The 25,962-nt window shown below is 42.5% G+C and overlaps 2 protein-coding genes across 2 annotated transcripts; one reads left to right on the top strand and one right to left on the bottom strand.

Annotated features, from left to right (window-relative positions):
- The first annotated feature begins 446 nt into the window (after positions 1 to 446).
- On the top strand, positions 447 to 16,460 carry paxx (PAXX non-homologous end joining factor). The gene is made up of 7 exons (XM_008123388.3): positions 447 to 586; positions 6,426 to 6,483; positions 7,856 to 7,902; positions 7,989 to 8,170; positions 8,306 to 8,374; positions 9,561 to 9,654; positions 10,250 to 16,460. Exons 1-7 carry the CDS (start codon positions 492 to 494, stop codon positions 10,287 to 10,289), a joined length of 585 nt encoding a protein of 194 aa, XP_008121595.1. The 5' UTR covers positions 447 to 491; the 3' UTR covers positions 10,290 to 16,460.
- clic3 (chloride intracellular channel 3) lies at positions 10,312 to 25,814 on the bottom strand. The gene is made up of 6 exons (XM_008123387.3): positions 21,017 to 25,814; positions 16,348 to 16,457; positions 14,781 to 14,906; positions 14,540 to 14,646; positions 14,241 to 14,416; positions 10,312 to 12,231 (listed from the first exon to the last, which is right to left on the bottom strand). Exons 1-6 carry the CDS (start codon positions 21,413 to 21,415, stop codon positions 12,061 to 12,063), a joined length of 1,089 nt encoding a protein of 362 aa, XP_008121594.1. The 5' UTR covers positions 21,416 to 25,814; the 3' UTR covers positions 10,312 to 12,060.
- Between the last annotated feature and the right edge of the window lie 148 nt (positions 25,815 to 25,962).

The following is a 25,962-nucleotide window of genomic DNA, read 5'->3' on the forward strand; positions in this document are numbered from 1 at the left end:
ATTGCATATATTTGCATATGCATAATGAGATGCCCCCCACTACATGTGCATTTGGGACCGGGAATATATTGAATATTTGCATATATTTACGTATGCATAACAAGATGCCCCCACTCTAGGGACCTACATGTGCATTTGTGATGGGGAATATATTGCATATTTGCATATCTTTGCATATGCATGAGATACCCTGCTAAATGTGTTTTTGGGACTGGAAATATATTGAATATTTGCATATGAAATGGGTCCAACCATGGCCCCATTTCAGCCTTTACCCGCGAGTGAGGCCCTTTGGGGAGTTTTGGACTCCAACTCCCAGAATCCTCCAGCCAGTTGCCAAGCTGCAAGCACCGCCTTTGCCTGTGATGTCACCTTGCAGTCTTGAAAGTGGCCAGAGGTTCTCATTGGACAGGGATCCCCTAGGGGTGGGGCTTTCCTGCCTGCCTGTCAATCATGCACAACAGTGAGCGAGGAGGTGCAGAAGCACATTGATGGCGCTTCAAGGGAGGCTGCAGGTCTTGGATGCCGAAGAAGGAAGAGGACGTTGCCTGCTCTTCCTCGAAGGAAAACCCCGGAGCCGCATCTTGTGAGAACGGAAGGGAAGGGCGCCTCTGCGCATGCGTAAAGGGGGGGGGGCGGGACCAAGGAGGCAGCAGGACAACTGCTGTCAATCATGATTACAATATTATTATTTTCCCAGGGGTTTTTTTGTCGTATTATTATTATATGTATGTATTATGTATTATTATATTTATGTATATATCATGCACTATTTTAAATTTTGTATATTGTATATTATAACTGTTTTCACTGTTTTAATGTTTATTTTATTGTACTATGGTGTATCAGCATAAAGTCTGTAAGCCGCCTTAAGTCCCCTCGGGTGAGAAGGGCGGGGTAGAAATGATAGAAATAAATAAATAATTAAATATTTCAATTATTATGTTATTATTATTACATTTATGTAGTTCAATTATTGTTATTATTATATTTATGTTAATTATGTTTATGTATTTCAATCATGATGTTGTTGTTGTTGTTATTATTATTATTATTATTATTATATTTATGTAGAATCATAGAATCATAGAATAGTAGAGTTGGAAGAGACCACATGGGCCATCTAGTCCAACCCCCTGCTAAGAAGCAGGAAATCGCATTCAAAGCACCCCCGACAGATGGCCATCCAGCCTCTGTTTAAAAGCCTCCAAGGAAGGAGCCTCCACCACGGCCCCGGGGAGAGAGTTCCACTGCTGAACAGCCCTTCTCACAGTGAGGAAGTTCTTCCTGATGTTCAGGTGGAATCTCCTTTCCTGTAGTTTGAAGCCCTTGTTCCCTTGCGTCCTAGTCTGCAGGGCAGCAGAAAATAAGCTTGCTCCCTCCTGCCTATGACTTCCCCTCACGTATTTGTACATGGCTATCATGTCTCCTCTCAGCCTTCTCTTCTGCAGGCTAAACATGCCCAGCTCTTTAAGCCGCTCCTCATAGGGCTTGTTCTCCAGACCCTTCATCATTTTAGTCGCCCTCCTCTGGACACTTTCCAGCTTGTCAACATCTCCCTTCAACTGTGGTGCCCAAAATTGGACACAGTGTGATTCCAGGTGTGGTCTGACCAAGGCAGAATAGAGGGGAGCAGGACTTCCCTGGATCTAGACGCTATTCCCCTATTGATTCAGGCCAGAATCCCATTGGCTTTTTTAGCTGCTGCATCACATTGTTGGCTCATGTTCCCCTTCCTCCCCACGAGGACTCCAAGGTCTTTTTCGCACACACTGCTGTCAAGCCAGGCATCGTCCCCCATTCTGTATCTTTGATTTCCATTTTTTCTGCCGAAGTGAAGTATCTTGCATTTGTCCCTGTTGAACTTCATTTTGTTAGTTTTGGCCCATCTCTCTAGTCTGTCAAGATCGTTTTGAATTCTGCTCCTGTCTTCTGGAGTGTTAGCTATCCCTCCCAGTTTTGTGTCGTCTGCAAACTTGATGATCGTGCCTTCTAACCCTTCGTCTAAGTCGTTAATAAAGATGTTGAACAGAACCGGGCCCAGGACGGAGCCCTGCGGCACTCCACTTGTCACTTCTTTCCATGATGAAGACGACGCATTGGTGAGCACCCTTTGGGTTCGTTCGCTTAGCCAATTACAGATCCACCTAACCGTAGTTTTGTCTAGCCCACATTTTACTAGTTTCCTTGCCAGAAGGTCGTGGGGGACTTTGTCGAAGGCCTTACTGAAATCCAGGTACGCTACATCCACAGCATTCCCTGTATCGACCCAACTCGTAACTCTATCGAAAAAAGAGATCAGATTAGTCTGGCATGACTTGTTTTTGGTAAATCCGTGTTGACTATTAGCAATGACCGCATTTGTTTCTAAGTGTTCGCAGACCACTTCCTTGATGATCTTTTCCAGAATTTTGCCTGGTATTGATGTGAGGCTGACCGGACGGTAATTGTTTGGGTCGTTCTTTTTTCCCTTCTTGAAGATAGGACCACATTTGCCCTCCTCCAATCTGCTGGGACTTCTCCCGTTCTCCAAGAACTCTCGAAGATAATTGCCAGTGGTTCTGAAATAACTTCCGCTAGTTCCTTCAGTACTCTTGGGTGTAGCTGGTCTGGCCCTGGGGACTTGAATTCGTTTAGAGAGCCCAGGTGTTCCTGGACAACTTGTTTCCCTATTTGGGGTTGGATTTCCCCCAATCCTTCGTCCATTCCGTGTTGCTGAGGTTGAAGATGGCTTTCTTTTTGTGAGAAGACCGAGGCAAAGAAGGCATTAAGTAGTTCTGCCTTTTCCCTGTCCCCTGTCGCCATCACCCCATCTTCTCCTTGCAATGGCCCTATCGCCTCCTTTTTCTTCCTTTTTCTACCAACGTAAGCAAAAAAGCCTTTTTTGTTGTTTTTTATGTCCCTGGCAAGCCTGAGCTCATTTTGCGCTTTAGCCTTGCGAACCTTTTCCCTACAGGTGTTGGCTATACGTTTGAATTCTTCTTTGGTGATTTCTCCCCTTTTCCACTTCTTGTGCATGTCACTTTTGAGCTTTAGCTCAGTTAGAAGTTCTTTGGACATCCATTCTGGCTTCTTTGCACTTGTCTTATTTTTCTTCTTTGTTGGCACTGTTTGCATTTGCGCCTTGAGTATTTCACTTTTGAAAAACTCCCATCCATCCTTAACTCCCTTGTTTTTTAATATCGGCGTCCATGGAATGCCGCTCAGTAATTCCTTCATTTTTTGGAAGTCAGCTCTCTTAAAGTCCAGAATGCGTGTTTGACTTGTCTTAGTTTCAGCATTCCTTTGTATTGCAAACTGCAGGAGCACATGGTCACTTGCCCCTAAGGATCCAACCACTTCAACTGTATTGATCAGGTCTTCCACATTTGTTAAGATTAGATCAAGAGTTGCTGATCCCCTTGTTGCCTCTTCTACCTTCTGGACCATAAAATTATCTGCAAGGCAAGTGAGGAATTTGTTGGACTTTGTACTCTTGGCTGAGTTTGTTTTCCAGCAGATATCGGGATAATTGAAATCGCCCATGACTACTATATCTCTTCTTTGTGCCTGTTTGGTCAGCTGTTGACAGAAGGCTTCATCAAGTCCTTCATCCTGACTCGGAGGTCTGTAGTAGACACCCACGACAAGATCTTTTTGAGTCCCGGTTCCCTTGATTCTTATCCAGATGCTTTCAAGCTGGTTTCCCGGATTACAGTCTTGCATTTCTTCTGCAACATAACTGTTTTTGACATATAAAGCTACTCCCCCTCCTCTCCCCTTTGTTCTATTTCTGTGAAAGAGGTTATAGCCCTCAATGGTTAAATTCCAGTGATGGGAGTCATCCCACCAGGTTTCAGTGATGCCTATGACATCGTATGTGTGGTGCTGTACTAGGAGTTGGAGTTCGTCTTGCTTATTTCCCATGCTCTGAGCATTAGTGTAAAGACATGTAAGCCCCTGTGACCTCCCCTCGAACTGTTTATTTGGGATTATTGTGCTCTCTGTACTTGGTCCTTGCTGTGTTTGTGCAGCCCTCCGTTTAGCCTTTCGGCGGTTCCCTGTGGTCGTGGGTAATATAGTGTTCGCCAGGCTGTTGTTCCCCTCCCCCAGTGGATCTAGTTTAAAGTGCGCCTGATGAGGTTTGTGAGTCTATGTGCAAAAAGATGTTTTCCTACTTTTGTGAGATGCACCCCATCGCTTGCCAGTAGTCCATCCTCTTGGAAGAGTAGACCATGGTCAAGGAAGCCAAAATGCTCTTCTTGACACCATTTTCTGAGCCAGTTATTGACCTGTACTATTTTTCCGGCCCTTGTAGAGCCGTATCCTACAACAGGGAGGAGGGATGAAAAGATCACATGTACATTATACAGTTTTAGCTTTGTTCCCAGAGCTCGAAAATCATTTGTGATCTTTTGAAAAGTATGCCTAGCGGTGTCATTGGTACCTACATGAATCAACATAAGGTGGGGAGGGTGATGGGGCTTTAGGAGCCTGCTGAGCCTCTGAGTGATATGGTGTATTTTTGCCCCCGGGAGGCAGCATGTTTCTCGAGCCATCCCATCCGGTCTGGAAATGATGGCTTCCGTTCCTCTAAGGAGGGAGTCACCTACTACCAAGACCTGTTTCCTTTGAGGATTGACAGGGTCCCTTTTGTGCAAGACAGTGTGTATGTCCCCTGAAGAGTGTTCCTGTTGAAGTGAATCATGTAGGTGTAAAGTGTTGTCCTCCTCCTCAACATCCCCAGTGCATTCATCAATGACAATCCATTGAGATACATCCGAGAGCCCATTACTCTCCCAAGGATGTTCCTGTTGCTCCTGGTCTATGATTGGGGATGGAGCATTTGCATGATTACATAAGTGTGAATGTGGTGATGCACTGTCCCCGTCAGGGCTATCCCCTGCGCATTGATCCAGGGTGGTCCACTGAGTGGTATCTAAGAAACTGTGGTCCTCCACAAGGTATGTTTCCTGATTGTATGTTAATGATGTAAGAATTTCAAATCTGTTGTGTAAATGCAGCTGAGCAGAGGAGTTCTGCGGAGGCTGCCTGGTCCTGCGTCTCCTTCTATGGGTGACCTCCTTCCAAGCCTGAGGGTTGTCTACCTTTGAGTTGATCTCCCCATAAGGTTCCTGATCATGGTCTTGGTGGTGTTGGTGTGATGCAGGCTGCTGATCTACAGCAGCGTGTTGTGCAGTGTCCAAGAAGAGCTCGAGTGCCTGAATGTCCTTAAGGGTCTTAATACGGTGCTCGAGCTGTTGGATCCTCTGCTCCATCAGAGTCATCTGTTTGCATTTGGAGCAGATATAGTTGTCTAGTTTTTGTGTGAAAAAGTGGAACATGCCACAGCTGGTGCATGTGATGGGAATGTTTTGCTTTTGTTGCATCTCTTGGTGAGCGTGGTGGCCAAGTGGGATCTTTGTACACTTAAGTAATATGCACGCACTTTATGTGCAAACTGCAACAAACCACCTCTTTGTGTATTTGTTTATGTTGCTTTGTTTCCTGTATGTACTGCAAAGGATAGTTAGTAAAGGTGCCTGACGGCGCGCGTGACACTGGCAAATAAAGCTTTCCCAGAAACTCAATTAACAGGGGACAATGCCTGCTGTCAATCAACTTAAGTACCTGGCTCTCTTTCAACACAACAGTCACACAACAGTTAGACTTTGACCACAGGAGCCAAGCCCACACTCAGTTTAAAATCTTAGCCAAATCTTAGCCAAATCCTACCTGAAGCCAGGGAGCAAAATGTCCTCCTGCTGCCTCTGCTTCTGCGAGAACCAACTGCCCTTCTGGGATCAATTATAGTTCAATTATGTAGTTCAATTATATTATATTATTATTACATTAGGAGCCTCCGGTGGCCTAGGGGATAAAAGCCTTGTGACTTGAAGGTTGGGTTGCTGACCTGAAAGCTGCCAGGTTCAAATCCCACCCGGGGACAGCGCGGATGAGCTCCCTCTCTCAGCTCCAGCTCCATGCGGGGACATGAGAGAAGCCTCCCACAAGGATAGTAAAACATCAAAAACATCCGGGCGTCCCCTGGGCAACGTCCTTGCAGACGGCCAATTCTCTCACTCCAGAAGCAACTCCGGTTGCTCCTGACATGAAAAAAAAAATTATTACATTTATGTATTCCTATTATTATTATTATTATATTTATGTATTTCTACCAGGATTTTCTATCATTGTATTTATGTAATTGATAAAGGCATTCCTCAATATATCTATATCTACATATCTGTACTTACAGTTGGGAAAAGAGCAGAGGAAAAAGGGTATCCTGTGGCAGGGAGTCCCACCGGTGCTTTCCTTTTGGGGTTGGACTAGATGCCCAGAAACACAGTGGCAAAGGGCTCCCCCTTCCCTGCAAAAAGCAAAACAAACGAACAAAAAAAAAACCTGATTTAAAACCAAACAACCATTTCTTTTCCCAACAGAGTCACTGACGCTCACGACTTCTGGAGTTTGGGTGCCGTTGCCTCGGAGGCGAAGGAGGTAAAGAAAGGAGGATTTCTACTTTTGGGTCCCTTTCCAAAACATTCCTTTAATGCCGATAAGTAGGAAGGTAGTTAAGTAAATAGATAGATAAGTAGATAAGTAGGTAGGAAGATAAGTAAGTAGATAGGTAAGCAGATAAGATAGGTAGATAGATAAATGGGTAGAAAGGTAAGTAGATAGATAAATAGGCAGGTAGACAAGATAGGTAGGTAGGTAAATAGGTAGACAAGGTAGGTAGATAGATAAGTAGGTAGACTAGTAGCTAAGATAGGTAGGTAGATAAGTAGACAGGTAGATACAGAGGTAGATAGGTAGGTAGATAATGGGTAGGTAGGTAGATAGGTATTTAGATAGGTAGATAAAAGGTAGGTAGACAAGGCAGGTAGACAAGATAAGTAGGTAGGTAAATAGGGACAGGTAGCTAGATAGGTATGCAGATAAATGGGCAGATGGGTAGATAAATAAGTAGGTAGACAAGGTAGGCAGATAGATAAGTAGGTAGACTAGTAGCTAAGATAGGTAGGTAGATAAGTAGACAGGTAGATACAGAGGTAGATAGGTAGGTAGATAATGGGTAGGTAGGTAGATAGGTATTTAGATAGGTAGATAAAAGGTAGGTAGACAAGGCAGGTAGACAAGATAAGTAGGTAGGTAAATAGGGACAGGTAGCTAGATAGGTATGCAGATAAATGGGCAGATGGGTAGATAAATAAGCAGGTAGACAAGGTAGGCAGATAGGTAAGTAGGTAGACTGATAGCTAAGACAGGTAGGTAGATAAGTAGACAGGTAGATACACAGGTAGACAGGTAGGTAGATAATGGGTAGGTAGGTAGAAATGTATGTATAGGTAGATAAATGGGTAGATAAATAAGTAGGTAGACAAAGCAGGTAGATGAGTAGGTAGGCAGGTAGACAAGATAGGTAGGTAGGTAAATAGGGACAGGTAGATAGATAGGGATGTAGATAAATGGGTAGATACGTAGGTAAATAGATAGGTAGACAATGTAGGCAGATAGATGAGTAGGTAGACTGGTAGACAAGATAGGTAGGTAGATAGGTAGACAGGTAGGTAGATAGAAAGGTATGTAGATAGGTAGATGAATGGGTAGATAAATAGGTAGGTAGGTAGATAAGACAGGTAGGCAGATAAATAAATAGACAGGTAGGCATGTAGATAGATGGGTAGATAAAAGGGTAGTTAGGTAGATTGGTTGGTAGGTAGATAAATACGTAGGTAGGTAAATAGAAGTCTGATACTTTCCCATTTGTAAGCGATTTAAACTCCAGCCTTGTTCTTCGCCCCTTCCGTCCTTCTTTCCTCCCTTTCCCTCCCTGAATGTCTGGCTCCTTGATTCCATCAAACGGAAGGATTCTCTCAAGGGCGGCTCCGGCAGCAGCGACATCTCCAGACTCAGGTGAGTGTTGAGGTTGGAGGCCATTCAGTCCCCTCCCGGCAAGGCCAGGGCTTCTTCTTCCTTGGCTTGACCCGCTTCCCTTGCAGGGAAGCCCTGGCGCTGGGCAGGAGCCCCTCCGTGACCCTAGGCGATCCCACGGCCACCCTCCGGCTCCCGGGCGTGACGCTGGACCTCGAGAAGGCCCCGCCGGCAGAGGCACGGAAGGAGCTGCAAGGGCTGATGTTCGCGTTGGCAGAAAAGGTCCAGGCCTTGGAGCAACGCCTGCAAGGTCCGCATGGCCAAATTATATTTTGTAATATTTTTGCAAAATTAATATTATGTCATGTGCATTATATTATTGATGTGCATTTTGATCACAATGCACATAAATAATATATATATGTTTTTCATCTGATCTTTGCAGAGGTTTTGGCCGCTTCACCAGTCAGCAGCCCTGGAAAGTCCAGCTCAAGAAGCATTTTTGCAGCAGCAGGTGAGCCATTGCGGCATCTAGTCTGAACTGCATTTTAATATTACTGTATATACTTGATTATAAGCCTAGTTTTTCAGCCCTTTTTTAGGACGGAAAAAAAAAACCTCCTTGGCTTATTCTCGGGTGAGGGTCCTGGTGGGCTTATATTCAGGTCGGCTTATACTCAAGTATATATGGTATATTTATTATTTTTCTCTATTATTATTGGTATTGTTACATTTATTATTTTATTGCATTTATTATTATTACATGTATTATTTTACTCTATTATTGTTGCTACTATTACATTTATTTTACTCTATTTTTATTATTATTAATACATTTATTATTTTACTCTATTTATGATTACATTTATTATTTTACTCTATTTATGATTACATTTATTATTTTACTGCATTTATTATTATTACATTTATTATTTTACTCCATTATTGTTAATTTTACATTTTAATCTATTCTTATTATTATTAATACATTTATTATTTTACTCTATTATTAAATTTATTATTTTACTGCATTTATTATTATTATTACATTTATTATTTTACTCTATTATTGTTGTTACTTTTACATTTATTTTACTCTATTTTATTATTATTAATACATTTATTATTTTACTTTATTTATTATTACATTTATTATTTTACTGCATTTATTATTATTACATTTATTATCTCACTCTATTAGTATTAAAAGGATACATAAGCACATTTACATTGAAGAAGATGAAAATAATGATTGAATCGGAGTTGAGCAGTCATATCTTAAATTATAGTTTGATGTAAAGATTCAAAAACATTTAAATTACTGAGGCCTCAATTAATGTAATTTTACTGGCATCTTGGCTTATACTGGAGTCAATGTTTTCCCAGTTTTTTTGTGGTAAAATTAGGTGCCTCAGCTAATATTTGGGTCGGCTTATACTCGAGTATATACGGTATTTAATACTTGATACCAAACATTATTCATGGAAAAACCAATAATTGTTGTTGCTGCTATTATTATTATTATTTTCTCTCTTGACCTCAGCAATGCAATTGAAAACTTGCAAAATGCATATATTGAAATAGAATAATTAAATATGCAATTTGCACTGGAATGTATCTTGGGCAAAATGAGATAAATATAGCTCTGTCATTTCTCCCTTCTTTCTTTTCCTGGATTTTCTCTCTCTTTCTTTCCTTAGATCTAAGTCCCGCAAAGCCAGCGGCCGGATCCGGGCAACCGTTGGCCAGAAAGCGGCTTCCGGGAGAATCGCTCATTAACCCTGGATTCAAAAGGTATCCGACTTGACTGGCTACTTCTACTAAATAGTACTGGCCTTGGGTAATTGTGAGTTTTCCGGGTTGTATGGCCATGCTCCAGAAGCATTCCCTCCTGACGTTTTGCCCACATCTATGGCGGGCATCCTCAGAGGTTGAGAAGTCTGTTGGAAACTAAGTAAGTGAGGAAACATCAGGAGAGAATGCTTCTGGAACATGCCAAACAGCCTGGAAAACCCATAACAACCCAGTGATTCTGGCCATGAAAGCCTTCGACAACACAGTATTGGCCTTATTTGCTGCAGCAACACACTCCTCCCACCTTTTCTACATAAGAATATTGACTTGGAAACTATAAAATGGTATTGGCCTCATTTGCTGCAATAACAGGCTCCTTTCCTCCATAGGAGGAATAGCTAGCTATACTTCTATTAAATGCAGACAACAATGAGATCGGCCTTATCTATCACAGCACTACATTCATTCTGCCTAGGCTTTCTTCTCCATACATCTTATCATCATTTTATTATTTTAATGTCCAATTTGCATCAATATGACTTGCCATGTTTACGTGCATTTATTTTCCCGATCCCTTTCCTCCCTTTTGCTCCAGGAAGAAGGACCCGACTGGAGTGGATTTCGAAGACCCTTGAATTTCCCAAATGGCAACAAAAGGACGCTCATACGATTGCCTTTAATGAGATGTTTTAAATATTTTTAAAAACGGAATGATGCTTGAAACAATAAAGACGCTTTTCAGAATACGAAACAAGAGCCTTTCACCAAAACCTGCCTCCTGTTTATGGGCTTTGCCCTAATTCATATGGATTTGACAGAAGGGGACTTGGGGCCGATGCTTCTGCTCAATGCAGACTTTTAAGTTGGCATCGGCCTCGTTTGCTGCAGCATCACGTCTCATTGGAGAGTAATTAATGTTAACGACGACGAAGGAGGACAGGAAGGAAGGGGAGTGCTTTGTGGATGGAGAGGATCTGGGGAAGGGGAAGGGCTTTGCAAGAATAATAATAATATTCTGCTTTGATCTCAACTGAGACGCTTGGTTGGGGCCAAGATCATCAACCAACCTCATGGCAATGCTATCAGCTCCTACATAGAATGAAAAGAGTCTCTGTTTTCAAAGAACGCCCAGACCTCAATCCTTGTGCCGTCATCACAACAAAAGTGAGTCCATGGCAAAAGCAGAGTCGCAAGAATGGTGTGTTCATTTACAGAAGTACAATTGCAAAAGGAATGAATTCACGACAGAAACCTAATCCCAAGAATAGTGAGTACACAAGAATGGTGAGTTCACGATGGAAGCCCGATCCCAAGAATGGTGAGCACACCAGACCAGTCACAGGAATCATCACAGGAATAGTGAAAGCCCAGTCGCAAGAATGGTCAGTTCACAAGAACGGTGATTTCATGATGGAAGCACAATCCCAGGAATGGTGAGTTTACAAGCACAGACACAAGAATTCATTTACAGAAATACAATTGCAAGGCGGGTGAATTCACGACGGAAGCCCAATCCCAAGAACGGTGAGTTCACAAGAAGGGTGATTTCACAACAGACACAATCCCAAGAACGTTGAGTTCACAAGAAAGGTGATTTCACAACAGAGACACAATCCCAAGAACGGTGAGTTCACAAGAAGGGTGATTTCACAACAGAGACACAATCCCAAGAACGATGATTTCACAAGAGACACAATCTCAAGAATGGCGAGTTCACAAGAAGGGTGATTTCACAACAGACACAATCCCAAGAATGGTGAGTTCACAAGAAGGGTGATTTCACAACAGAGACACAATCCCAAGAACGGTGAGTTCACAAGAAGGGTGATTTCACAACAGAGATACAATCTCAAGAATGGCGAGTTCACAAGAAGGGCGAGAGTTCACCAGCAAAATCCCAAGAAGAGTAAATTCGTGACAGAAGCCCAATCCCAAGAACAGTGAGTTCACTATCGAAATTCCAAGAATAGTGAGTTCACCACGGAAGTCCGGTCCAAAGAACGGTGAATTCACAAGAAGGGTGATTTCATGACACACAATCCCAAGGAAGGTGAGTTCACCAGCAAAATCTCAAAAATAGTGAGTCCAGTCCAAAGTCCAAAGAACGGTGAATTCACAGGAAGAGTGATTTCATGACTGACACAATCCCAAGAAAGGTGAGTTTACAAAAAATGGGTGAATTCACCAGCAAAATGCTAAAAATAGTGAGTTCACCACGGAAGTCCAATCCAAAGAACAGTGAATTCACAAGAAGGGTGATTTCACGACAGACACAATCCCAAGAAGGGTGAGGTCACAAGGAGGGTGAGTTCACCAGTGAAATCCCAAGAATAGCAAGTTTCATGACGGAAATCCAATCTCACAGAGGGAGCGTTCCCAAGAAGGGTGAGTCTCCGCACGGGGCCCCTATTCTGGCTGCTTCAGGGGCCGGACCACAGCACTGTAGGCCTGCAGGATCTCCTGGCTGTTGGGGCAGGTGTACTTGAACTCCTTGACCTCGGCAGCGCTCTCCAGGTAGCGCCAGACTCCCCGCAGGTCCTTGGGGATCCCGCATTGGCGGAAATGCTGGCACACGACCTGCAGGGAGGAAGGGCAGCATCAGGGGCACACCCCACAGATTCCCATACGCATGCCCACCTCTGGCCCCTGGCATCCGTAGTGCGCCGCATCTCCATGGGTCGGGATCCCAGGAGTCGCACTACAACTCCCATTGTGCCATACATAGCTTTGAATCAAACTGTATCCATTCCATAGCTCAGGAGCACTGAGCAAATAATGGGATTGTTATAATTTATATATATCTATATATATAAAAGAGTGATGGCATCATGGCGACCCACAAAACAACAAAACTACAGGCCCCCCAACCTCGAAATTTGACAACACAACTCATCATCCACGCCTCTAGGTTGATACAACAAAAAGAAAAGAAAAATAAAGTCCTAATTAGAGGGAAAGGAATAATTGCTTTTATCCAATTGCTGCCAGTTAGAAGGCTAAGCTCCTCCAACTTGGTCTCCTAGCAACCCAATAAAAAATAATTAAAAGCACTAAAAATTAATATAATAAAATACTATAATAACAGAAAATAACTAAAACTAATACAAGAAAATAATAAAATATAATAAATAAAAAGATAACTTACAATAAAAATAATTTAAAAATACAAATTACGTCAAATAAAAATTACACAACAATTTTTAACCAATACCACCACCACTTTGCCACAGCAATGCGTGGCCGGGCACAGCTAGTTTATATATAAAAGGGTAGTAAAATTTCAGCCTAGGACAAAATAACAAAATCACACATCCCAGAAACACTAAACTTGGCAGCACAACCCCTCATCCATCCCTCTACGTTCATACAACAAAAAGAAAAGAAAAAGTCCTAATTAGAGGGAGAGGAATAATGATTTTTATCCAATTGCTGCCAGTTAGTAAGTAAGTAAGTAAGTGAGTAAAAGTTTATTTGTATACCGCCCTCTCTCCTGCTATATTGGAGCGGTTTCCAATATAAAATCAGCATAAAACATTATACAATAAAACACTGAAAACACTATAAAATGCTATAAAAATACAAAAAAATAGTTAGAAGGCTAGGCCCCGCCCACTTGGTCTCCTTGCAACCCACTCAGCCCAGGGGACAGGCAGAGTTAGGCCTCACTTAGGCCTCTTCCACACTGCCTATAAAATACAGATTATCTGATTTTAACTGGATTATATGGCAGTATAGACTCAAGGCCCTTCCACACAGCTATATAACCCATTTATAATGGACTTAATGTCAGGAGAAAACCTTTACCCTTTAACTTAACTACCACCAATTCCTCAATACTTTATTTCCCATACCACCATACTTCGCCACAGCAACGCGTGGCCGGGCACAGCTAGTATATATATAGATAGATAGATATAGTTGTATTATTATAATGTAATAACACTATGTAACATGATGTAAACAGGGGACATACGAGGGTCATCCAGAAAGTAGATTACGTTTTGGAATTAAAAATGAACAAAGCATAGGAGAAAACATTTACCATATGCAGTTGAAAGCCACACCCAAATACCACTTATTGACACAGCCGCCATTCAAATCTAGGCACTTATCATAGCGATGAATGAGCTTGGCAACTCCTTCTCCACAAAACTCTGCCGCTTGCATCCTCAACCAGCCAGTCACCCCTTCCCGTAGCTGCACATCGTCGCCATGAATGAGCTTGGCAACTCCTTCACCACAAAACTCTGCCACTTGCGTCCTCAACCAGCCGATCACCCCTTCCCACAGCTGCACATTGTCCCCAAAACGCTGTGTTGAGGACGCAAGCGGCAGAATTTTGTGGGGAAGGAGTTGCCAAGCCCATTCATTGCTATGTCAAGTTCCTAGATTTGAATGGCGACTATGTTGAGAAGTGGTATTTGAGTGTGGCTTTCAACTGCATATGGTAAATGTTTTCTCCTATACTTTGTTCATTTTTAATTCCAAAACGTAATCAACTTTCTGGATAACCCTTGTAAATGTGGGAAGACGGAGCTGCAGAAGTGACTGGCGGCTCCCGGGTTCAACAAGGGGCCCTGACTTACGTGGACGATGTTGAGTTTGGGGAGGAGGGCGCAGTCGGCCAGGGTCATCTGGTCCCCGTCCAGGAAGCGCCGGCGGGAGACGGTCAGCAAGGGGTCGCGCACCAGTTCGTAGTCCAGCGGGGTGTTCAGGTACTTGTCCAGCCGCCAAAGGGCCTTCAGCAGGTTCCGGTGCAGAGCTGAGGAGAGGGGTAGTTTTCCAAGGAATGAGAAGGGGGCACTTGGGACACTCATCCCTGCCTTAGGGACACTACGGCTCCCAGTCCTCGTCCCCTGACCTTTTAAGGCCACCACTCTCTCACCTTCATCCTGGGAAGGAACGGGGTTCTTGATGAAGGCCGAGAAGCGGAGGAAGACGTCATTCCCGGCCAGGGAGGACTCTTTGTATCTCGGCAGCAGAGTGGGGTAGCTGCAGGAGGAGGGGAAGGAGGGAGTAGAGGAAAAGGGAGAAAGAATACAAATAAATCCACACGAGCGTTCCTCTGACTGGCCTGGGAGCCAGAGACTGGGCCTTGTTCCTTCTCCTCCTCCTGTTAGACTTACTCAGGCGGTCCCAGGGTCTCCTCCAGGAACTCCTCGATGCGGAGGGTGTCCGTTTTGGGCTCCCCTTCATAGAGAAGCACCGGCAACTGGGCCCCAGGTGCAAAGGCCTTCAGGACGTCCAGGGACCTGCAAGGACAGAGCAGAATTTGCCCATGTATGCTATAGATCATGAGTCCCCAAACTAAGGCCCATGGGCTGGTTGCGGCCCTCAAAGGTCATTGACCTGGCCCCTGTCCTAAACTTTAGACTTAGGGTTGACCTAAGTCTACCTGGTCTTTGGAGATCTCTTTGCTTTCCTGTGGTCTTATGAGATCATCTAGATGGTCTTTGAAGGTCTCTTTGCTTAGCTACGGCCTTATGAGGACATCTAGAAGGCTTTTGGAAGTCACTTTCCTTACCTATGGTCCTATGAGACTTTCTAGATGGCCTTTGAGGTTCCCTTTCCTTACCTATGGTTTTATGAGATTATCTAGATGGCCTTTGGGGGCCCCTTTCCTTACTGATGGTCTTATGAAACCATCTAGATGGTCTTTGAGGGTCCCCTTCCTTTTCTATGGTCTTCTGATGGCCTGATGAGATCATCTAGAGGGCCTTTGAAGATCCCTTTCCTTACCTATGGTCTTATGAGACCATCTAGATGTCTTTTGGAGGTCACTTTAATAATAATAATAATAATAAACTTTATTTATACCCCGCCACCATCTCCCCAACGGGGACTCGGGGCGGCTTACATGGGGCCATGCCCAGAACAATACAATATAACAAAATATAATAGAACAACAAATCATAGCACATTAAACAACACAATAAAAGAAAATATACACTACATTAAACAAGATCAAAAGAACAATAAAACCAAAGGCGGGCCACATGAACACTAGGTTAAAACTCGGGGTGAGAAAGGAAGTAGGAGTAAAAACCTTTTGTTCTTATGAGACCATCTAGATGGTCTTTGGGGGCCTCTTTCCTTGTCTATGGTCTTCTGATGGCCTGATGAGATCATCTAGATGGCCTTTGAAGGTCCCTTTCCTTACCGATGGTCTTATGAGACCATTGAGATGGTCTTTGGAGGTCTCTTTGCTTACCTGTGGTCTTATGAGATCATCTAGATGGTCTTTGGAGGTCTCTTTGCTTACCTGTGGTCTAATGAGATCATCTAGATGGTCTTTGGAGGTCTCTTTCCTTATCTACGGTCTTATGAGACCATCTAGATGGTCTTTGGAGGTCTCTTTGCTTACCTATGGTCTTATAAGATTGTCTAGATCAGGGGTCCCCAAACTAAGGCCCTCCAAGGTCCCATTACCTGGCCTCTGTCCTAAACTTTAGACAGGGTTGACCTAAGTCTGAAATGACTTGAAGGCACACAACAATCTTAATTTTGGACTATTTCATCTTAGTCCGGCCCCCCAACAGTCTGAGGGACTGTGAATCGGCCCTCCACTTAAAAAGTTTGAGGGGATGGACTAGATGGCCTTTGGTAGCTCCCTCCCAGCCCTGGATCAGTGCCTTCCCAACAGGAGGACTGTTAAGAGGTGGGACTAGATGGCCACTGGGTCCCTGCCCTTACCGCTTGGTGTCCACGGTGGTCAGCGTGAAGGGGACCCCTTTCAGGAGCAGGATCATGAAGAGCCGCTGGCAGAAGGGACAGTGCCCAATGGTCTCTCCGTCGTCACTGGCCTTTGGGGAAAAAGGGGAGAAGAGGGTCACCCCAGAAGCTTCCCATGAAGCCCCCCTACAGCCCACACCTTGGGGTTTCTTCCTTTTAGGAAAGGAGCCAAACGAAACCAAGCCGTTGGGAGGAGAACGGTTTTGGGGCGCGGCGTCAACTCATCTGCAGGCTGCACCCAAGCCTCGGCCAAAACTTCTAACGGCATTGTTTTGATAACAACAACAACAATAATATTTTTACTCATCTGTGCCTTTAATTCTATCTTAATATTTGTACGTTATAGATTTTTAAACTGCATTTTTTAAAAATTTGAGTTGCTTTTGCATCTCAATCAAGACATAAGGGGGATAAAAATAATAATAACAACAACAATTATTATTCATTAGTGCCATTAGCAACCATTCCTGGTTACTTCAAAAGGCATGGGATTTTTTTCAATACTGCAGTATGTCATTCTGTTTAAAAACCTTTTAAATAATATGGGTTGTTTTGAAGGTTTTCTCTATTGGAATTTTAGGATTTATTATTACAGTAGAGTCTCACTGATCCAAGCCTCACTTATCCAAGTTTCTGGATTATCCAAGCCATTTTTGTAGTCAATGTTTTCAATATATCATGATATTTTGGCGCTAAATTCATATAGTAATTACAACGTAACATTACTGCGTATTGAACTACTTTTTCTGTCAAATTTATTGTACAACATGATGTTTTGGTCCTTGATCTGGTCATGTAAGTGTTATTTATTGTTATAATTGTATTATTTTACTTTGTTTAAAAATGTGTTATTATGTTGTTATGTAATGTTTGTGTTGCTTTTATTACTGTAAACTGGCCTGAGTCCCATCCGGGAGATAAGGCGGTATATAAATAAAGTTTTATTACTATTATTAATTTGTAAAATCATAACCTAATTTGATGTTTAATAGGCTTTTCCTTCATCCCTCCTTATTATCCAAGATATTCACTTATCCAAGCTTCTGCCGGCCCATTTAGCTTGGATAAGTGAGACTCTACTGTATTATTATTATTATTGACACAAAGACATAGTCAGTAAACAAGATCTATATACTGGATTTCGTAACACAAAATCACAAGTCGAACACTTCCCAAGCGTTTAGGACTGTGTGATGTATTTTCGGATGATCCCAGTAGGGTGGCCTTATTATTATTATTATTGTTGTTATTATTATTGACACGACGACATTGTATGACACAGCAAACTAGATATGATGGATTTTGTAAGTATTATTATTATTATTTAAAAAATTATTATTATATTGTATGACACAGCAAACAAGATAGTTATGCTGGTTTTCGTATTATTATTATTATTATTATTACTATCATTATTATTATTTTGCAAGCTGCTCTCTGGAGCTACGCCAAAGTGTTTAGGGCCTTTGCAAAACACTGGGGTTAAACCGGTTTGGGTGAGGCCTGGGAGCGAGGCATTTGCCCCAAGGCTTGGGCTGTCCCTGCATGTCTTTCTCCTCCTCTGAAATTAAACACCGAGAGGAAGGATGACACTTCTCACAAATCGGGAGGGGAAATTATCGTAATTATCAATTATCGCCGCAAAGGAAGTCCAGCAAACAGACAAACAATGAGGAAGGGCCCTCATTAGAAAACAAAAACACACATAAACAAACAGGCTGAGGTCGAAAAGGAATCTGGAATTGGGGAGGATTCGAACTCACGTCTTTAAAGAAACTCCAGATTAATGGCATGCACATAGTTCCTATCCTTGGACCACTAAAATGATGGGAAGCTTAGGGACAGCTTGGGGAAGTGTTTCCAAATTTGGCATTTAATGCAACAGTCTGATTTTATTATTATTTTAAATTATTTTATTATGACATAGCAAACAAGATAGATGTGCTGGATTTCGTATCACAAAATCACAAGTCAAACACTTCCCAAGTGTCTAGGACTCTGTGATGTATTTTCGGATAATGCATGCAGATCCCAGTAGGGTGGCCTTTTGCAGTTGGCAGATCGTGATTTTGTCAATGTCTATTGCTTCCATATTGTTTAAATTATTATTATTATTATTGACACATCAACATTGTATGACACAGCAAACAAGACAGATATGCTTATTATTATTATATGCTTCTTCTTCTTCTTCTTCTTATTATTATTATTATTATTATTATTCCATTATTGGAAAGCTTAGAGATACAATTGGGGTTCTCTAAAGTGACATTTAAGGCAATGATGTCCAGATGCATCTGTCAGAGATGCTTTGATTGTGCTTTACCTGCATGGCAGAGGACTGGACTAGATGGCCCATGTGGTCTATTCTTTGATTCTATATTATTGACACAAAAACATAGCATAACACAGCAAACGAGATATATATGTGGATTTCGTATCACAAAATCACAAGTCAAACACTTCCCAGGCGTTTAGGACTGTGTTATGTATTTTCGGATGATGCGTGAAGATCCCTTTATTATTATTTATTATTATTATTATTGACACAACAACATAGCCTGATACGGCAAACAAGAGAGATATGCTGGGTTGTTGTTGTTGTTGTTATTATTATTATTATTATTATTTTCTGCTGACTACAGGACTTCTCCTGACTCCTGACTTCTCCTACTATTATTTTCTCCTGACTAGTATTCTCCCCCATAAAGGTCTGAATCAACTGACCCCCAAAAGTTAATGTTTGGGGTAAGATCAATAATAATAAATAATGACTTCCTCATGAAAAGCATGGCTCCGTGGAGTGACAAGAGCAACCTTTCCCATTAAAAGCCTTGCTCCGTGGACCCATATTGGGGGTCGGTTGTACAGCAGAATAGACACAATGGACTCAAGACTACACTCAACCGATTCAAAGGGCACTCAAAGGACTCAGAATATATTCCATGGAATCAAAGTGTATTCAATGGACTCAAGGCGCCCCGAATGGACTCCAAATAATAGGAATTCCCTTTCAACTTCCCATTGAAAGCATTGCTGCATTGGAGAACAATAGCAGTATTTGGGGGTTTGGTTGGTGAATCCCATAAACAATTATAGGGTCCTTCCTTTGAGTCATAAGGAGAAGTGGGCAGTACATACATACATACAAACATGAATAAATAGCTGTTGCTATTGTTAAAATATGTATATTCGATCGTGTTTGTTGGTATAGTTATGTTGTGACCTGCCTCGAGCTGCAAAGACAGGTAAGAAATTATTACTATTATTACTATCATCATTATTATTACTATTATTATTATTATTAATAGTAGTAGTATTTTATTTATTTATTTATTTATTTACTACATTTATATCCTGCTCTTCTCACCCCGGTGGGGACTCAGAGCGGCTTACAAATCAAATGTACATACAATATATTATTAGCATAGCACAATATAAACATTATATTACTATATTGTACTATATCATTATATGGTAGTATTATTAGTAATATTACATTTAATATATAATTAATATTATGTTATTATTATTATATTGTATTACATTATAATATTATTATCAAAATTATAAATATAAAGGTACAGTAGAGTCTCACTTATCCAACACTCGCTTATCCAACGTTCTGGATTATCCAACGCATTTTTGTAGTCAATGTTTTCAATATAACGTGATATTTTGGTGCTAATTTTGTAAATACAGTAATTACAACATAACATTACTGCGTACTGAACTACTTTTTCTGTCAAATTTGTTGTATAACATGATGTTTTGGTGCTTAATTTGTAAAATCATAACCTATTTTGATGTTTAATAGGCTTTTCCTTAATCCCACCTTATTATCCAACATATTAGCTTATCCAACGTTCTGCCGGCCCGTTTACGTTGGATAAGTGAGACTCTACTGTATATTATATCAATATTATAAGTATAAAGGTCCCAGGTTCAAATCCCGAGAGCGGAATGAGAGCCCACTGTTAGCCTCAGCTCCTGCCAACCTAGCAGTTCGAAAACATGCAAATGTGAGTAGATTAATAGGTACCGCTCCGGCGGGAAGGTAACGGCGCTCCATGCAGTCATGCCACTGGCCACATGACCTTGGAGGTGTCTACGGACAACACTGGCTCTTCAGCTTAGAAATGGAGATGAGCACCAACCCCCAGAGTCGGTCACGACTGGACTTAACGTCAAGGGAAAACCCTTACCTTTACCTATAATATATTATATATTTAAAAATTATTGCATTATATATATATATATATATATATATATATATATATATATGTGTGTGTGTGTGTGTGTGTGTGTGTGTGTGTGTGTGTGTGTGTGTGTATAAAATTAGCATAGCATTACTATGCTGCTTTTGTATTGGATCACACATCGGACACTTCCCAAGTGTCTAGGACTGTGTGATGTATTAGTGAATAATGCATGCAGATACGAGTAGGGTTGTTGTTGTTGTTGTTGTTATTATTATTATTATTGTAATTGTAATTATTATTACTGGATGCCTATTATTATTGTTATTGTTATGACAGTGAAGCTTGAATGCCTTCCTGCACGGGGCTTGTGTGAATGGACAGCTCCTTGGGAGGGACCCCTTGTGACCTCGTGTGACCCCATCACTCACCTTAACAAACAGCTGGAGCTTGGGGCTCTCCTCCTCGGAGGTGGTTACCACAGCAGCCGCCGCCATCCTCCTCCTCCTGGCCGCGGCAGTGGCCGTCTTCCCGAAGAGGAGGCAGAGCGGAGGGCTGGGTGCCTGCTGCTGTCGCTGGCTCTTGTAAAAGAGAAGGCACACCCGCCAGAAGGCCCCGCCTCCCTCCTCCGCCTCGGGGCCACGCCCTCTGGGACCCGGCCAGGGCCCCTCGCCCACCCAGGCACCTGGGAGGGACGGGGCCCGGGAGGGAAGGGGACGCTGGGGACAGGGCACCCTCCTGGACGGCGGCATCGGGCTCAGCTGCCCAGGCAGGATTCGCAGGCTGCGGGGATGCTCCCCTGCCTTGGCTCCCCCTGGGACCCCCTCCATGGGTATGCAAGGGGCTCCAAAGGCACTCAAATAAACTCTGAATACACTCAAGGGGACCCAAAGGCACCTGAAAGGTTCAGAATAGACTCCAAATACACGCAAGGGGCTCCAAAGGCACCCAAAGCGTTTCAAATAGACTCAGAATACACTCAAGAGGATCCAAATGCACCCAATGGACTCTGAATAGACTCAGAATACACTCAAGGGGACTCAAAGGACTCTGAATAGAGTCAGAATACACTTGGAAGGGGATCCAAAGGCACCCAATGGACTCTGAATAAACTCAGAATACACGTAAGGGGCTCCAAAGGCACCCAATGTGTTTCAGATAGACTCTGAATACACTCAAGAGGATCCAAATGCACCCAATGGACTCTAAATAGACTCAGAATACACTCAATGGGATCCAAAGGCACCTGAAAGGTTCAGAATAGTCTCCAAATACACGTAAGGGGCTCCAAAGGCACCCAAAGGGTTCCAAATAGACTCTGAATACACTCAAGGGGACTCAAAGGCACCCAATGGACTCTGAATAGAGTCAGAATACACTCAAGGGGATCCAATTGCACCCAATGGACTCTGAATAGACTCAGAATACACGTAAGGGGCTCCAAAGGCACCCAAAGGGTTTCAGATAGACTCTTAATACACTCAAGAGGATCCAATGCACCCAATGGACTCTGAATAGACTCAGAATATGCTCAAGGGGATCCAAAGGCACCTGAAAGGTTCAGAATAGTCTCCAAATACACGTAAGGGGCTCCAAAGGCACCCAAAACATTCCAAATAGACTCAGAATACACTCAAGGGGACTCAAAGGCATCCAATGGACTCTGAATAGAGTCAGAATACACGTAAGGGGCTCCAAAGGCACCCAAAGGGTTCCAAATAGACTCAGAATACACTCAAGAAGATCCAAATGCACCCAAAATGCTCAGAATAGACCCCAAATACACTTACACTGGGATCCAAATGCAGTTAATGGGACTCCAAATACACTCATGGGGATCTAGAGGCACCAAAAGGGTTCAGAATAGACTCTGAATACACACAAAGGGATCCAAATGCACCCAATGGACTCTCAATAAACCATCACCCAAAGGGTTCTGAATAGACCCGAGACTCAGAACAGTCTCAATGGACCCAAACAAGACTCAACGGATTCTAAATGCACTCAGTTGATTCAAAGGACACTCAGTGGACTCAGGATATATCCCATGGAATCAAAATGTATTCAATGGACTCAAAATGCCCTGAATGGATTCCAAAGGCACCCAAAGGGTTCAGAAGGGACTCACTGGGCTCCACCAGTTCCAAATGCAGACCCAGATGGTTGAAAAGAAGCTCAAGGGGTTACAGATAGACTCAGAATTGACTCAAAATGTACTTGACCGACTCAAAATGCACCAGAATTGATTCAAACGGGGCTCAATGGATGCAAAATATACACAACTTGACTCAAACAAAACCCATTTCGCTCCAAATGCCCGCGCACTGGCTCCAAATGCCCCAGAAATATATTCAACGGACTCCAAATGCACTCAAAGGATTGAAAATATAATCAACGGACTCCAAATGCCCCGAATTGGCTCGAAAGGCATTAAATTGATTCAGAACACACTGAATTCGCTCAAAATGCACTCAACTGATTCAAAATACACCCAACTGAATCAAAATGCACCCAGTGGGTCTGGAATTCACACGATGAACTCGAAATTGCACCACATTGGCTCCAAAACCGTGCTGAATGTATTCAAAATGCACAAAATGGACTCAAAACCTGTCCCGAACAGCACTCAGGGGACTTGAAAGTACACCCCGTTGACTCGGGCTGCAAACGGTTGCCCACAAATACGCTCGATGGACAAATGCAACAGTCAACAGGCTCAAAACACACCCAATGCTCCTGCTGCCCTCAATGGATGCAAAAGGGCCCCGAAGTGGCTTCAAGTGCCCCCTTCCTTCCTGCCTTCCTTGGGTCCGAGGCCAAAGCCAGCTGATGTTGCTGCTTCTTCGGCCAGAAGACCTATGACAGATGGATGATGGATGGATGGATGGATGGACAGCTGTCCTCTCTGCTGCCTCCCTCCCTTGCTTGATCTGTCTGCAGCACAAGGACTCCTCTTGCAAAGAGTCACCCAGGAGGAGGACTGGGACTGGTTTTACTGGGAGGGAAGAGGAGGGGAGGCCCCCAGGGCCGTAATCCTGGAAATGGGCAGGTTGAGAGGACCCTGGAGCCTCTGCATTGGCCAAATAAGGGCCCCGTGCAACGTCGCTCACCATGGTCTTTCATAAACACCAACAGGGTATAAAAATAAAGTTGTTGTTATTGATATTATTATTATTATTATTATTATTTATTTATTTATTTATTTAATACATTTATATCCCGCCCTTCTCATCCCGAAGGGGACTCAGAGCGGTTTACAAATTAAATTTACATACAGTATTATATTATTAGCATAGCACAATACTGGCAATAAATTACCATATTGTACTATATCTATATATTGTAATATTATTAATAAATATACATGTAATATATAATATATAATTAATATTATTATATTGTATTACAAAATTATATTATTATTATTATTATTGTTATTAACTGGGTCCAACTGCATTCAATCTATGGCATTGGAAGGTCCCCCGAATGCCATGTAGTCCACTCCCCGTTTGAACATAACCTGGGACTTGTAGTTTGGTGAGAAACTTTTAAGGTGCCCCTGTTTAGGAAAGCTGGGAGTTGTAGTTCCAATGCTTTGTGGCTCAATGCTATTGGGTTCCTGGGGTCTGTAGTTCGGCAGGGAAGGCTGTGGACCTTGGGAAACTACAAACCCTGAGCGATTCTTGACTGTGAATCACTGCTGTTTTTAAAAATTGCAATCTAATAATAATACAGTAGAGTCTCACTTATCCAAGCTAAACGGGCCAGCAGAACCTTGGATAAGTGAATATCTTGGATAATGAGGGATTAAGGAAAAGCCTATTAAATATCAAATTAGGTTATGATTTTACAAATTAAGCACCAAAACATCATGTTATACAACCAATTTGACAGAAAAAGTAGTTCAATATGCAGTAATGTTATGTTGTAATTACTGTATTTACAAATTTAGCACCAAAATATCACGATATATTGAAAACATTGACTACAAAAATGCATTGGATAATCCAAAAGCTTGGATAAGCAAGTCTTGGATAAGGGAGACTCTACTGTAGTAGTAATAATGATAATAATTAGTTATTAGAGAATAATAATATTCTCTTGGATGGCAGAAAAGGGATTGGACCTTGTCAAACTACAAATCCCAAACAACTGACACTGCTGCTGTTTTATTTAAGCTGCACCATTTCCTAAGGTCATGAATCAAGATACAATAATAATTATTATTATTACTTCAGATCGCACCAGAAGGAAAGAGGGAAATCCTTCAGAGCCCACTGGGGTATTTATTAGGATCCATAGAAACAAACAGCCACCTGATTTGGGAAACCCGTGCCCGGCTTCGAGTGCGAATTCCATGGAATGTGACATTTTCCTCAGATTGAACCCTTGCAATGCGGCTGGCGGCAACAGCCTGAACCCATCGGAAAGTAGTCATTAACCTGCTTGGTTTTCTGCTGAAATGCCAAAACAAAAGTATTGATTTTGCTCTGCCGAGCCATGCATTTATTTCCCTTCCAAATTAATATGCTGTCCATAGAGGCACACCTTTCTGCCTTTAGGGAAAAGGCCCCAATTGCAAGCCTCTGAGGCTGAGAGAGTGCAACTCACTCAAAGGGGACTTCCATTAGTACCAAGTTACTGGAGGGGTTTGGGGGAACCGAAGTTCCTTTCTGGGAGTTGTAGTTCACCCATAACCCACAACCAGGAGAACTGTGACCTCCACCAATAATGGACCTAGACCAAACTTGGCACACAAAATCCCATGACTAAGTCAACCTACTGGAGGGCATTGACTCACCACAGTGGGAGTTGTAGTTTACCCTATAGCCAGAGAGCACACTGAACCCCACCGATGACGCATCGAGAGCAAACTTGTTCAACATAACAAACTTTAAATCCTTTAAGTAGCCGGGTACCCAAGCTAGCAGATATATATAAACCGAAAGAAGGCAGGGCAAAGGAGTGTCTGTATGTAATGCATGTATGTGTGTGTATATATATCGACACATAGATACATAATATGCATACATACACATTCCTTTGCCTTGTCTTTGTTTGCCTTTGTGGGATCCACCCCTCCAGCAGAATAAAAATAACTGTAATAGAATATTTTCTGGATTACAGGAGTCAACAGACCTTTCGGCGGCAGAGAGGAATGCAATGCTCTGTATAATAATAACGACACTAATATCCACAATAAAAGGGTTGCATCGGAAAGGGGAAAACCAGGTTTGGCACATACAATTTTGTATTTCGCACACTGTACTTTTTGGCGTCCAATGATTTTCTGGGAAGCCACGTGCCCCCAAAACATGCTAGGAAAACAACAACAAGACCTCCGTTGTGCAAAGAAAAACGGATCTGGTCACCACAA

The sequence above is a fragment of the Anolis carolinensis genome, unplaced genomic scaffold (assembly GCF_035594765.1).
Source record: "Anolis carolinensis isolate JA03-04 unplaced genomic scaffold, rAnoCar3.1.pri scaffold_7, whole genome shotgun sequence".
NCBI classification, from domain to species: domain Eukaryota; kingdom Metazoa; phylum Chordata; class Lepidosauria; order Squamata; family Dactyloidae; genus Anolis; species Anolis carolinensis.

Bases quoted from the DNA above. Each gene is read 5' to 3' on its own strand.
- paxx (XM_008123388.3), top strand. From the start codon at position 492: ATGGCGCTTCAAGGGAGGCTGCAGGTCTTGGATGCCGAAGAAGGAAGA. The intron at 7,903-7,988 runs GTGAGTGTTGAG...CTTCCCTTGCAG, and splicing joins AGCGACATCTCCAGACTCAG to GGAAGCCCTGGCGCTGGGCA. The intron at 9,655-10,249 runs GTATCCGACTTG...CTTTTGCTCCAG, and splicing joins ATTAACCCTGGATTCAAAAG to GAAGAAGGACCCGACTGGAG.
- clic3 (XM_008123387.3), bottom strand. From the start codon at position 21,415: ATGGAGGGGGTCCCAGGGGGAGCCAAGGCAGGGGAGCATCCCCGCAGC. The intron at 14,647-14,780 runs GTAAGTCTAACA...CTCCTCCTGCAG, and splicing joins GAGACCCTGGGACCGCCTGA to CTACCCCACTCTGCTGCCGA. The intron at 12,232-14,240 runs GTAAGTCAGGGC...TCCTCCCTGCAG, and splicing joins CCAAACTCAACATCGTCCAC to GTCGTGTGCCAGCATTTCCG.